General features: G+C 42.7%; 1 protein-coding gene across 1 annotated transcript in view; it reads left to right on the top strand.

Moving 5' to 3' along the window:
- Nucleotides 1-14,315, top strand: part of LOC142858838 (ubiquitin-conjugating enzyme E2 E2) — a 280,577-nt gene that overhangs the window by 6,858 nt on the left and 259,404 nt on the right. Inside the window, exon 3 of the mRNA XM_075988655.1 lies at nt 8,826-8,876. Within this exon, the coding sequence (XP_075844770.1) occupies nt 8,826-8,876 (51 nt within the window). The remainder of the gene's footprint in view (nt 1-8,825; nt 8,877-14,315) is intronic.

Raw genomic sequence — 14,315 nt, 5'->3', positions numbered from 1 at the left:
CCACAGATGTGTTAGGTCACCGTCATAGCTGTTCTGATGCATGCAGCCTAAGTACGCCTGCCTGAATAGCCACTTTTTCCATGCCGGAATCTCTGACCACTGGTGAGAAATTTGTATAAAGGCAGATAGCTCTCGATATTTACACGTTTACACTGGAACACGCTAGGGCAGGAAAACGTTTCTGTTTCTCTTTGCTGTTATACCCTGTGTCCAGGGGTCCTTAGCCGGGTGACTTTTCTCCCCCTAAGGTGGAGTGCAGACACCTGCTCCTGCTAAGTGGGACTAGGATTGGGTGGATGAGAAAGGCCAGGAATGGAGCAATGTAGCATTCAGGTAAAAACTGGGTTGGGGTGTCTGGGTAAAACTGTTCAAATCCAGGTCTTATGTAGTTCCATCTAGAAACTCAATGCTCATGTTTTGTAAACTCAGCTTCCATAAAGCCAGCCCCGAGCTGCCGACACTGAAGGTTTTCAGAACTGCTTCCAGCAGGGGCGAGAGAGGACGAGATAGGTCTGTGGGGAGTGGTTCTGCTGGCCTGTCCTCTCCTCCCCTATGACAGGCAGGGGAGAGAGAGGATGAGACAGGTCTGTGGGGAGTGGTCCTGCTTGCCTGTCCTCTCCTCCCCTATGACAGGCAGGGGAGAGAGAGGATGAGACAGGTCTGTGGGGAGTGGTCCTGCTGGCCTGTCCTCTCCTCCCCTGTGACAGGCAGGGGAGAGAGAGGATGGAGACAGGTCTGTGGGGAATGGTCCTGCTGGCCTGTCCTCTCCTCCCCTATGACTGTTGAGCACTAGAGATTTTTCGTTTCTCTGGTTGGGGGTATCCCTACAAAAAAATCCTCAGGACAAAGCCTGCCTTTGAAGGAAAGTATGCTGTTTAGTGTGGAACCATTTACCACTGTGTTTTAGAAAGCACACCCTAATGGTTTCATGAATCAATTATGGATGAAAGGCCCCCTTCCCCGCTTTTTTGTTTTTGGAGTCAGGTTTTCTCTGTGTAAAAACTATCCTGGCTGTAGGCCTCAATCTCAGAGATCTGACTGCCTTGCCTCCCAAGTGATGGAACTAAAGGCGTGTGTGAAAGATCCTCTTTCTATAGGGGATAAAACCAACTTTAGAGATGGTTTTCTGTGCCTCATCCTGGTTGCCATCCAATAGGAAATACTGTTAATGCTGCTATCTGGTAAGTGTGTATAAAGTAAAGTATGTGAAGCCATTTTACATGTAAAAATGCTGCTTGGTTGCTAAATTGTTTATATGAAAAAGTAAGGTTTGTTTTTAAGGTTCTAAAAATGTGGAAAAATGGAGAATCACGGAGGGGAAGGGGGCCTCCTCACACTCACGCACTGACCCTGTGCCTAGGCTGGTCAGCTCACTCTCTTCTTGCTGTTTTAAAGCTTTGGGCTTGTTTCAGAAATGAGGCTTTCCTTTGGTTCTGGGGTTTCACTGAGGACCTAAAACAAAATTTTAATTTGTATTTTTTTTTAAAAAAAAAAGAGTCACTATTTATGTGAAAAGTCTTCCTGAGTGCAATAATTCTGTGAGATAAGAGGCAGCCACAAAGCTTGTACCCAGGAGACACGATCTGCTTGGAGCCCAGGTTCTAGTACTTCGTAGCTCTCTGCCTTGGACACAGCGTAGGGTCTCTATCTAGTCATTCTTTCCCTTGCTTCAGGATGGGGATGTGCTTGAGATAGACCCAGACCGTGTAGCCCAGGCTGGCTTTGAACCTGAGTGTCCCAAGGGCTGGGGTTACAGGTATGCTACCGTGCCCAGCTCACTCAGTTTTCTTTTTTGCAAAATTAAGATAATGGTGCCCTTCTCAGAGAGGTGCCATGAGTTTGTATTTTGCTTATAGTGAGCTCTTGAAAAGAGTCCCGTCAGCGAGCCTGCATGCCAGTTACTGTCTGCGAGGATATTTTTCAGTTCCATTTGGTGCAAGTGTTGGCACAGTGATGCATCTCAAGGACTTAGTGTTGGTGTTCTAGGGCTACTCGATGTTGTAATGAACCCATTTTGTAGTAACTCAGGTAACGTGCTTTCCACTTAGGGGCTCAGTTTCTAAGTGAATTGTAATGCTAGAGCTTTAAGATTAATAATTACTGTAATAAATCTACTATAATTGTAGAATTAATGTGTTGTAGAAATGTTTCCTTAAAATATCTCATTCTTGAGGTATCACAGAATAAGGTTCTACACATTTAAGTGTTGAAACAGCAGCCCGAACTTCTGCATTTTTTAGCGTCCAGAGGGAAGGTTACATTATGACACATTGCTCTTTGAGAACGGTTTTATCTTAGTGTGTCCCTACCACAGTTGCTTCTCCTGAAGTGTCTATGCTGCTCTGTGATATTTGCAAATATGTAGTTGGACAGTTATATGATGTCCAAAATGACAAATGTATACAATTTTGATTAAATTACTAGTCAGTTCCATAAAGCATCTATTTTGAGTCCTCATTGAATTGACTCTGCCTTGTTCACATTGGTATTTCAATAAATATGAATTTTGAAATCAGATTTATTTCAGATTAGTTTGCTCAGAGTTGACGTTGTATTGTCACTGGACTTTTGAGTGTAGTGCCGTTCTAGAAGGCATGTTAGGTTTTCAGCTTCACACTTTTGTTAGGCTGAAAGGTGGATTTTAGTGTGTTCCAGTGTGATCTTTTGTTCTATGATGGACTCTTCAAAGTTTGCTTATAATGACTGTGTTTCCTTGATGTGCACATTTTAAAGCTTTTCCATGTTTTCTGATCGGCAGGCATTTTACAGTTGATGCACACTGTGAATTGATGATGTGTCCTAGGTCAGCGGTCTCTTAAAATGACAGGTCCCTGGTACTTCTCAGCATTCAAAATTAAATTCTAGGCTTATGTGCAATGGCAGTTGTTTTATTCTAGAGACTGTTTTGTCATTAAAAGTATGAAAATAAAATTAGTGTGATGCGTTCTTGAGAACAAGCTGTCTGTGGCAGGAAGTGCTTGGTTGGTGAGGAGTGAGGATGTGTCTATCTTAAGGCATGCAGTCTGGGAGGGTATAGAAGTCTAGATGTAGGGGCTGGAGAGATGGCTCAGCAGTTATAGAGCCAACAGCTCTTTCGAGGACCCCAGTTCCATCCCCAGCACCCATATCAGACCGCTCACAACCACCTGTAACTCCAGTGTCAGGGGAGCTGACATCTTTGCCTGGCCTCCTTGGGAGTCTGCACACATACAGCTTACACATATCTGGACATACACAGAAATAAAAATAAAATTATAGAAAAAGTCAGGCCTAGCATTGGGAGACAGAGAGAGGTGGATGGGTCTCTGTCAGTGCAAGGCCACCTAGGGTGACGCAGTGAGAGTCTGAAAGGAAGGGAGAAGAACTTGCAGGCATGGTGAAATGTCTGTGCTGCTGAGGCTCCCCTCCCTGTCTGTCAGCCCAGTGTTCTTGCTGTGCTGAGCCCTGGGTGAGCGAGGGAACTTCCTCTAACCCAGATTTCTGTGTGCGTGTTGTACATGCGTACTGCTTCAGTTTCCTGAAGTGTATTCACAGAGCCCCCATCCGTCTAACTTTGGTTCCTCAGGTGAGTCTGAATGAATTATGACTGTTAACCACCCCCTTCCTATATCTTCTTTTTAAAAAAAATCAGCCAATAGCCTCACAGATTGACAGCATGGTCTGCTCATGCCCTCCTGGACACAGCATCATGTTAGTTACGTCAGATAAACTGGCACACAGGTGAACTTGGCTTCTGGCTCTCTAGGGAAGAGTGTGCACTTGCTAGCTTGACTATCAGAATCTTGGGTTATAGCATATCGGATGATGGGAATCAGAAACACAGCCGGTTATCTTGTTGGCTTATGGCTAAGACAGTTGTTAAAAGTAACCTTTTAGTTTGCCTTAGAAGAGAATTAATTGTCTCAGTCTTTCTTGCTTATGTGGAGTAACCGGCCTTAGTTTCCTTCCTGTAAATGAGGGTGGATAGAGCAATACTAGAGAATTCTGTGTGATTTGTTTAATTCACTCTTAGTGACCTCAGATCATCACATCAAAGGTCCCCTTTAAGGGTGAAGTACTGACACTTTCTCATTGTGTCTCACCCCAGGGACAGGACGTGAAATAACTCTCCCTTACTCCTTATTTAAGACAGAGAAACTTAGTAGATTCCACAATCACAGTTTTTGGAGATTGAATTGAATTGCTGTCATTTAATATAGCAGGGCCCCTTGCAATTGTTTAAATAGCAATTCTTTGTATAATCCTTTCTGTCCAGAGAAACAGCCATTCTTAGGTAACGGTAGCTCAAAAATACATTGTAATCTATTGACTTATTGTTTAGAGTTGTCGAATTTATCAGGAAATCACTTTTGTATTGAATAATATATGGACCCATGGATGCTGGGAAAGAAATTTGGGTTCTTTGGGGGGAATTCTCTGACAGGAAATTAGGATTTTTGTCAGATTCTTTTTTGTTTTTCAGATTGGCTTTTTGAAAATCCAAATAAAGTTCTTTTAGGTTAAAATAGTTTTCAGCTGGGTGTGTCTGGTACACGCCTGTAATCTTAGCCCTTTGGTGTTCGAGCTCAAATCGCCCAGCTATACTGGGTCTCAAAATCAGGATTCTTTCGTTGTTTAAAGGTGCTCTTTGAATGCTTGCTTCTTGATTCCTTTTTCTAATTTTAGAAACAGTTGATAGAAGTCACTTGTGGGCTGCAGAGATAGCTTAGAGGTTAAGGGCATGAACTGTTCCTGAAGAGAATCGAAGTTGCATTCCCAGCACCCACATGAAGCAGCTACCAGCTGTCTGTCACTCCAGCGCCAAGGGATTGGATGCCACCCTCTAATCTGTGTCTGCTCTCATGTGCGTGAGTTTACAAAGATATGCATGCTATACCTAATTAAAAACAAAAGAGAAGACACATTTGAAAAAGTCACACATCTCTCAAGCAAATCACCCAAGGTAGGGAGTTTTTTTCTTAATAGGAAGCAGTAATATTTTTGCCCCTGCTTCTTCCAGATAGCCCCCACAGTTTAGATTATTTTTAAATTTATTTTTATTTTTGTGTATGTTGGTGTATCGCATGCATTGCCTAGTGTTTAGAGGAGGCTCGAAGAGGCCATTGGATCCCTGCAATGGAGTCATGGGCAGCTGTGAGCTTTGTGTGATTGCTGGGAAGCAAACCCAGGCTCCTCTGGAAAAGCTAGTACTTTTAATCTCTGAGCTGTCTCTCCAGTCCTACACTTGACAGTTTTTGAAGAAACCTTGTAGATAAATCTGGTTTTAACCCTTCTTTTAAATTAGCAAATTCTACCTTTTGACATCTTGCTCTGAAATACTAGTATTTACTTAGCTTACCTAGCGCTCTTTATATTCTAAACAATGTATTTAAACTTCCATTTCCTTCACATTCCCATAGTGTTTTTTTGGTGCAGACCTTGACAAATGGTGATGCTTATACTGTAATTGTGTGATAATTTTTTCCTGCTACCCCTCATTGACCTGTAGATTTTTTTTTTAAGATTTATTTATGTTTACTTCATAGGTTTAAGATTTGTTTTCCCCTAGGAGGCCAGAATAGGGTATCAGATCCCCTGAAACTGGAGCAACAAACATTTGTGAGCCACCTTGTTGGGTGCTGGGAACCAAGGTTCTCTGCAGAAGAAGCGAGTGCTCCTAGCCGCAGAGCTGCTTCCCCAGCCCTCCGCCCTGGGAGTTATTAGCTATCATTAATGTTACACCTTCAAGGGCCAGCGTTTGTGATGTTTACATGGAATAGCAGCTGCACCCAGTCTTCTGTGCAGTCTGCTAATAAAAGGTCAACCAGTTGTCCGGGTGTGGATGGTCAACCCAGGCGGAACAGCGTGGGGAATTAGGTTTCCTGCAAACTCCCTGTGACTCCCGAGCTGCAAATTAAGTCAGAGCATTTAGTTAAATAGATCAACCCCTTCACATAACATGTCCTTTGATTAAAAATATACTGCATTTAAGCTTCCTTCATACTTGATTTATGCTTTCTTGCATGAGTTTCTTTTCCTTTGGGGATTTTAATTGTTTTTTTTTCCTGTCCCTTTATCCTTTAATCATTCATTTTAAGTTTTATTTTTATTTTTTGGTGGTACTGGGGTTCAAACCCAAGACCTTAGATACTCTGGGCAAATGCTATTTCACAAAACTACACCTCCATTTGTTTTGAAACTTTCTTATGTTTGATACATTCTAAAGCTTACTTTCGTCAATTACAGCCTGTGTGGTTTCCACTTTTCAGGCTCTTTTCCTTTGTAGTTTATTCTCTTGCATTTTTGCACTCCCTTTTCCTGAATGAGGATGTGAGTCTGCCGGTGTGGTGCTCAGCTTGCCTTAGTTAGCCCCGACTCACCCACTGCACCGAAAAGCCTGTTTTATGCCTCTTTTCAGGCCTTTGGTACTTGTTTTTTTTTTTCTTTTTCACTTTTCAGTCGGCTTATTCATATGCAAATGGTAATTACCAAGTGTTGAGGGTTCATCAGGCTCCTGCTTGTTAGCCTGTTCACTTTCTAGAACAGGAGTTGAGGCACACAGAACAGGTGAAAGCTGTGGCTTTGCTGGTGTCTGCAGCTAGGGGCCCAAAGGAAAACTAAAATGAAAGGTTTTTTTTTTTTTTTTTTTTTTTTTTTTACTTTATCAGTCTTGATCTCTGTCAAAATACCTCAACCCTGAGTGTGGATTAGAGACAGGAACATTATGGTTGTGTTGCTCTTTCTTTAGGAAGCTAGTAGCAGTCCTGTGGGAGGAATCATGTTTACGTTAGTCGTTCATTTGTTGGCTTAAAAGATATATAGGAAGAGGGTTGGCAAGATGGCTCAGCAGATAAAACAGTTGCCACCAAGCCAGACAAGTTGAATTTGATCATGGAGCCCACAGGAAGAAAGGAGAAAAGTAATCTCCCAGGTTGTCCTCTGACTGTGTGTGTGTGTGTGTGTGTGTGTGTGTGTGTGTGTGTGTGTAAGAATACAATAAAGGATCACATATAAATAAACGTAAACAAAGATATAGAATGAAGTAGTTTGAGCATGCATGTTATTCAAACCTTCTCAGCTTACTTAGTTAGCTGTCACTCATGCACTCTCCTCATAACCTCACTTATGAATGAAGCTGCTTTTGAGACTGCTGTATTTGTTGTAAGGTGTGAACCGTAGATAAGAGCGCCAGCGGCACTCAGAAAGCAGTGGGGGCCCCACTAGTGTCTGAATGCACACAGGTGTTAGGTGTGGCTACAAACCCAAGTAGAACACTGTGCATGAATGGACTGGGGTGTAGCTCACTGGTAGTGATGTGTTTAACATCTACGAGTCCATGGGTTTCATTCCTGGAAACAGCCTCCCACCCCCACCCCACCCCATAACATGAGAATAAAGGCAAGTGTCAGAATATTTTCTTTCTTCATGTCAGGCTCATGCAATGACATTAAAATACTGCATGCAGCATTCAGGTGGAGGAGGAGGAGCTACTTGTTCATTTCCCAGCCACCCAGACTCCCAAAATAACCACACAGAAACTGTATTAATTAAATCGATGCTTGGCCAATAGCTTAAGCATATTTTTAGCTAGCTCTTATATCCTGAACTAACCCATCTCCATTAATCTACATATTGCCACATGGTTGTTGTTTACTGGGGAAAGTTCCATCCAGTGTCTGTCTCTCACAGGGCTACATGGCTTCTCCTGACTCCGCCTTCTTTTCCCACATTTAGTTTAGTTTAGTTTTCCCCGCCTACCTCTGTTCTGCCCTGCCACAGGTCCTAAGATCTATGCCCTTTATTAAATAAGGGTATCCACAGCATACAGAGGGGAATCCCACATCATTCAGGTGTAATGTATACAGTATTCAAGTATACTACACACTCTATTTAGGTATGATGCGCACAGAATTCAGGTATTTACAGCAGAAGGAACGGATGGTGTCAGGCTTGAAAGCTGCAGCCAGCTGTGACTATTACCCGCGTCTGGGTCTCAGGTTGGAGTTAATACTTACATTTCTTTATCAGTTGATTGATCAGCCAGGATGTTTGATTCAACTTAGTGTGTTCAGCTTATTATCCTAAATGGGGGTGTTTTAAGACAAACCAGAAGTGAGAGTTTGTGTTAGAATTCTTACGACTTCTAAATCACATGGCAGCTGTTTGGAATTCAGCTCAACATTTTGGTAAATGCTGTTAATTTTTTTCTTATCTGAACCCCCAGTTTTGAAGTCCTGCAGTGGATCTAGCCGCTTGCCTATCTCTAGACACTACATAAAATATGGAAAATGGAAAAATTGATTGATTTTGACCCAAATTGAGGAGAGAGTCTTTCTCAGCCTGCCTTTATCTTCCCTTTCAAGGCTACCAAGAGTGGATAGAATAAAACCCAGAAAGTATACACACGAGGTTTACGCTTTCAGCTTGGGCCACTGAGCTCAGGGCAATGTTAGAGCTTTGGAGTAGAGTAGCAGAGGGGTGGGGGCGTTTGCTGTCTCTTGTACCAGAGCTCTGTTCCCTGAGAGGAGCTAGAGCTGAGAAAGACAATTTTCTGTTTTGGAAAAATAAAAATCCTCATTCTGAGGGTTGATGAAGCCATAGTGTTGCTTCCGTTGTGGAATAATGGCTGGCATGCCATTGGTGGATGGCTTCCTGCTACCCCGAGTATGTCCATTTTCAACACGGGGAGAAAGAAAGGGCGATTTTCTTGCAGTAGATGGTACTTCCTGCAGGTTAGTTTCTCATAAATGCGTGTGAATGGGAGACAGAGCTGTGCAAGTACAGCCTACTGAAACAGGTTGAGTGTGAAGACGTTTCAACATGATCGTTCTTGTCTTCTTTTAAAGAATTCAGAAGGAGCTTGCAGAGATTACGCTGGACCCCCCTCCGAACTGTAGGTAAGTACTCTGGTTTCATTTTCCTGTCTATTTTGTAGAAGGTGCATTTGAATAAAGAGTGAAGACAGCACGGTGGCTTGGACTTTAAGGAACCGGAGAGCGGGGTAGTGATCGGCTGTGCGCAGAAACTCTCACAAGCGTGACTGTGCTGTACTGGCATTGTTTACAGTGGGGCTGTGCCCTCGTGAGGTGTTGGCATTACAGGACAGTACATACAATTATCTCCCGTTGGAAGAGATTTCTTGGCCTTAAATGATGTTTGTAATGTCGTAGAATGAAAGTATGGCTAAAATATTTGTGTTTGATAGTTAACTCAATTTAACTTGTTGGAAATTGATTTTCAAAAGCACCAAAGCTCTCGCGGGTTTTTTTTATGCTTTATATCGTGTCTTTGGTTCTTGGTTGAGCTGAATAGTAATGAGTGGTTTGAGGCAGTAAGAGTGAAATTTTCTTTTAATGACTGCATTTCCCGTATTTTTTCTGGTCAGTGTTTATTTGGAGGAAATAAAAGTATTTGCCCAGAAGTGATTGATACACAGGTACATGGAGGAAGAAGAGAAAAATAACTTCCTGCCTGTGCTGGTCTCGGGCCAGCATGATAATTGGATGGTGGCTGTTGGCTATTTTAAGCCCTTTATTTTTGCTTTGGCTCATGAGGTCAGTATTGGAACCAGGCCAACATGGAGTTTCCCTGCCTTAAATTGAATGTCTCAAACATTGACGGTGAGAGGGCAGATTAACAAAGGACAGTGTTTCCCGTGTTGATTCAGTACAGTGCTGATCTTCTTTATCTCATTTTCATATGAAAATGAACCTTTTGCCGATGGTCACACGGATGTGTGGGTCCTTGGTGGCTTAGTTTCGTCTGGGAAGAGTTCTGATGAGGCTTATGTTTGCAGTGACTCTGTTTGGTTCTTTACTTAAGCATCATGCACAGTGCACAGAGCTGCAGGGATAATGTTCAAATGCTGTGCACTTAAGTGAGTTTCTTTGTGCTGGATAAGACCATTTACTGTCCGACTCTGACATGCTTGAGACCTAGAGTACAGTTATCTCAGGTGATAGAGACTGACTTGGGGAGAAATTCAGATGGAATTAGATTTAAAAAAAAAATTCTTTCTTGGGATACTGTTTGTTTTAATAATGTTACTTTTTTTAAAAAGAAAAAATAAACTATTTCAGCATATATATTTGTAACCTTTAAAAAACTAGTTGGTAAATATATAGTCTTCATTTTTTTGCTTGAATTATTATGTATTTGATTGATTCATAGTAAGTCTGTTCACCTGTATTTCTTTTTGTGGTATTGAGGGTAGAACTTGGAGCCTGGGATATGACAGACAAGCTCCCTACCACTGAACTGCATCTCCACCCACTGTTACTTTGAGACAGGATCTCATTATGTATCACACACCGGCTTTGAACCCTTCCTCTTCCTTCCTCAGCCTCCTGAGCACTGGGATTGCATGCATGTACCCCTGTGCTCAGATTAGCCCAATATAGTTCACTAGAAATGTGGTTAGCGTCTGCAGAAAGAGAAGGATGATGAACTCCGGTTTGCTTTTGTTCAGAGCTGACAATAGCTTTGTGGTTGATGTTTAAAGGATCTGGTGTGCGGACTAAGGACCTAGCTTACGATAATATAGCAAGTGAATGTTTCCTATGTGATGGGGGAGTCCCTCCCTGAGTCTTCATGCAGCTCTCATTTCCAAAGAAATGCTACAAAGTCTGTCCTTTGGTCCATGGACAGTTTGTAGTCAGCTCTCCCAGATGACGCTGCGGGGCATGTTTGGGGCTCTACTTGTTCACTCAGACAGGGAGGGGAGGAGGGTTTGATCTCTGGGTCACCTGGCTGTGTCTGTGGAGGTGTCACTTTGCACACAGTTCACGACTCAATCTGTCAGGCTAGGTACGGAGGCTCTGGGTTTTGACCCCTATTTTAATGTGATGTCTTAGTTAAAAAACACGAGGAACAGATTGAAGGAACAAATTTTTAGCTATCATGGAGGCCTTGAGTGAAATAGCTATTCCCCCACTCCAATTTCATATTCAGTGGAGACAGCCATAGTTGTGTGAGCCATTTCCAGAGGAAATTGTCTTGTAGTAGAGTATTGGCTCACTCCACCCATGCGATCTCCCAGTGACCTCTCCAGTAGTTCTTCAATAGAGCGCCCACAAGTGATTTAACAGGCTAAATTATTTTATGTAGGAAAAACACGTTTGCACGTGTTAAATTTTCTTTGCATGTTTTACTCTTGAGAAAGGTAAAAATAAAATATATGTTTTTTTGGGGGGGTGTCTGTGTTTGTTTTTTAAGGTGGGTTAATTTTTCCTTTATCAGTTTTCTTTTATGTACATCAGAGTGTAAATGTTTCAAAACAGTCAACTGCATTATGTGTCCAAGAAAAGGTTTCCGCTCATAGAATCTGCCTGTGGGGTCATAGCTAGAGGAAATTCTCCATCCCTTCTGAATTAAAATGTGTATGAGGTGTGAGATCGGAGCTGAACTGCAGTTGTTCTGGATTACCCACACCATTTGTTAAAGACAGGGCCTAGCTGCTGAGTTGTCTCTTTCTCTGCCTTTCTCTCACCGTTTTCTAAGTTTCTGGACAAACTAATGGATTCCATCATGGCTTTCTCTTGCATACATGCTGTTATACTTTGTTCTAACTTGTCCCTCTCTCCTGCTTGCCCCTCCTGTGACCCTTGCCCCTCCCAGTGGTTCCTTTTCTCTCTTGAGTCCTCCCTCCTGCTCTCTACCACATAGATCTCTTTATGTTCTCTCACCAAAATATTTCCCCACTGTCTTCAGGAGTCCCTCCTTTTTTTTTTTTGATGGCCTGCATACATGCATGTGCATGGACACACACACACACACACACACACACACAGAGTTTTAAATCTAGGTTCTACATGTGAGAGAACACGTGGTCTTTGAGTCTGTACACATTGCTTGACATAATAATTTCCAGTTCCATCTATTTCCCTGCAGATGTTATGATTTCGTTTCTCTTTACAGCTGAGTAACATTCCATTGCGTGTAGGTGCCACACTTTTGTTAACCACTCATCAGGATCAAACCTCAGTAAAGAGCCATGCGCGTCCCTCTGGTGTGTGTCACTTTGAAGGTCTTTGGTGATACTCTAGTGGCCCAGATGGCTTATATGGCAGTTCTAGCTGTGTTTTTTGAGGAACCTCCATACTGATTTTCCATACTGGCTACACCAGTTTACCCTCCCACCAGTAGTGAACAGGGTTTCCTCCCCTCATACTCTCTGGCAATTGTTTTCAAAGTAATAGTCATTCTGCCTAGAGTGACTGGGATCTCAGAGCAGTTTTAATTTGCATTTCCCCCCTAACTAATTGTGTATTTGACACCTTTTTTCAAGCGTTTATTGGCCATTGTATTTCTTCTTTTGAGAAATGTATTTTCAGCATACTAGCCTGTTTATTAATTGGATGATTTGTTCTTTAATTTTTGCTGTTCTTTATATATTCTAAATATTAATTCTCTGTCTGATGTGTATTTGGCAGAAATGTTTCTCATTCTATAGGCCATCTCTTTACTCTGAAGATCTTTCCTTAGTAATCTCACTTGCCAATCCTTGGGATTATTTCCTGTGCTTCTGATGAATTATCTTGACACCCCTGTTGGGAATCACTGTGTTGTAAATATGAAGATTTATTGCTGAACTCTCTGTTCTTTCTGTACATGTGTGTGTGTGCGTGTGTGTGTGTGTGTGTGTGTGTGTGTGGCTTTCTTATGCCAGTACCACACATTCTGGTTAGTGTGTCTTTCGTGAGCGTGAACCGGACTGTGTCTATCCTCCAGCTGGCATGCTTCTCCTTATCTCTCCCCATTATTCAGGTTTTCTTGGCTGTCACCTCTTCTGTGACACTGACCCACTGTAGAGATGAAGAGAGTAAGTTAGTAGAGGAAAAAGAATGTTCTAGATCATTGTTATTGAAACAGTATGAAGGGAAGGTATTCGTGTGTGTGTATGTATGTGTTTATGTGTATGCATGAGTGGGTATGTATGTTTCTTGAAACCGTATTGTAGCACTGGAAATCCGATTTCCAGTAAGTAGGATTCTTCTGTGCCTGTCTGTGTGGTGGTGTCTTAGGGAGAGTACCCAGTTCAGAAGTCTTGTTGGCCTCACAGCTTTTTTCCCTTCTGGTTGGTTGCTGTAAGAGCAGAATAACAGTCTGTGGATGTGGAAGAATGGTTGTACGAGATATTCTTTTTATTGCTTGGAACTTAAGCACCTTGCTCAGAGTTACACAGACAAAAGCAGATGATTTGAATTTAATAGATTCAAGTGTTTTTAAAATGTTTTATATTTTTTGAACATTTCATTCGTTTCTATGATGTATATTGACCACATCTACTACCACACCTCCAACTCTTCCCAGTACCCCTGCCCCACCTCCTTCCCAGCTGTGTGTTCTCTTTTATTTTGTGATTATTAATAACCCTGAGTCCTGTTACTCCTACACATGAGCACATGGGTGTGTGCCCATCCAACATACCAGCAACCACATCCCAAAGGAGAGTGACTCCCTCAGCAGTCACCAGCCACAGGTAGCCCCTCTGATAGGAGTGTGGCCCTTCCCCATCCCTGGTGCAGTGCAGACACCATAGCTCCTGTGATGTGATGCATCCTGCAGCTACCTCATGTCCAGGAGTCCACATCCCACAGCTCTCCTTCCCAGCCGCTGTTGTTTCTTTCTGGAGTTCCCTGAGCCTTGGGAGGTTGATGGAGAGGACCATCTACAGTGGTGGACTCAGAGTTATTTATCTTCAGCATTGTGACCAGTTAGAAGACAGCATTACTCCTTCAAGAAGAAAATTCTTTAACCAAGGTTTAGAGTGGCGGGGCTCTGTGGCTCTGTGGCTGTGAACATCTAGCATAGTGTTGACCACGTGATCACTAAGCAGAACAAGTGTGTTCTCCCTTCTCTCCCCCACCCAGACCCGTGATCACCTCAGTCAAAAGCATTTATATTCCTTTAGGACAGTGGTCCTCAACCTATGGGAGGGACCCCTTGGGAAGGAAGCATATTAGGTATTTACATTACAATTTATAACAGTAGCAAAATTAAAGTTGCGAAGTAGCCATAAGTAATTTTATGGTTGGGGTGACCACAACGTGAGGAACTGTATTTGAGGGTCACAGGATTAGGAAGGTTGAGAACCACTGCTGTAAGCATTCCCATTTATACTCTTGTTCTTCACCTCCCTTTTGGTTTTGAAGGTAACCCGTCATTGCTGGCAGAAATGCATGTCCTCTTCTCTTTTACCTTTGCCTCAGGGTGACTTCTCAGCCAAGACACAGCCAGCACATGGCCTTGCAGGGCGGTCATGGGTACATGTGCTGCCCCTTACCACAGCCTTGACAACTGGTGGATCAGAAATCCTTGCCTCTTAGAGTTGTGTT

This window comes from Microtus pennsylvanicus, chromosome 10, assembly GCF_037038515.1.
Source record: "Microtus pennsylvanicus isolate mMicPen1 chromosome 10, mMicPen1.hap1, whole genome shotgun sequence".
Classification (NCBI taxonomy): Eukaryota; Metazoa; Chordata; class Mammalia; order Rodentia; family Cricetidae; genus Microtus; species Microtus pennsylvanicus.
The sequence above is the reverse complement of the archived record's forward strand: the minus strand, read 5'-3'. Positions and strand labels throughout refer to the sequence as shown.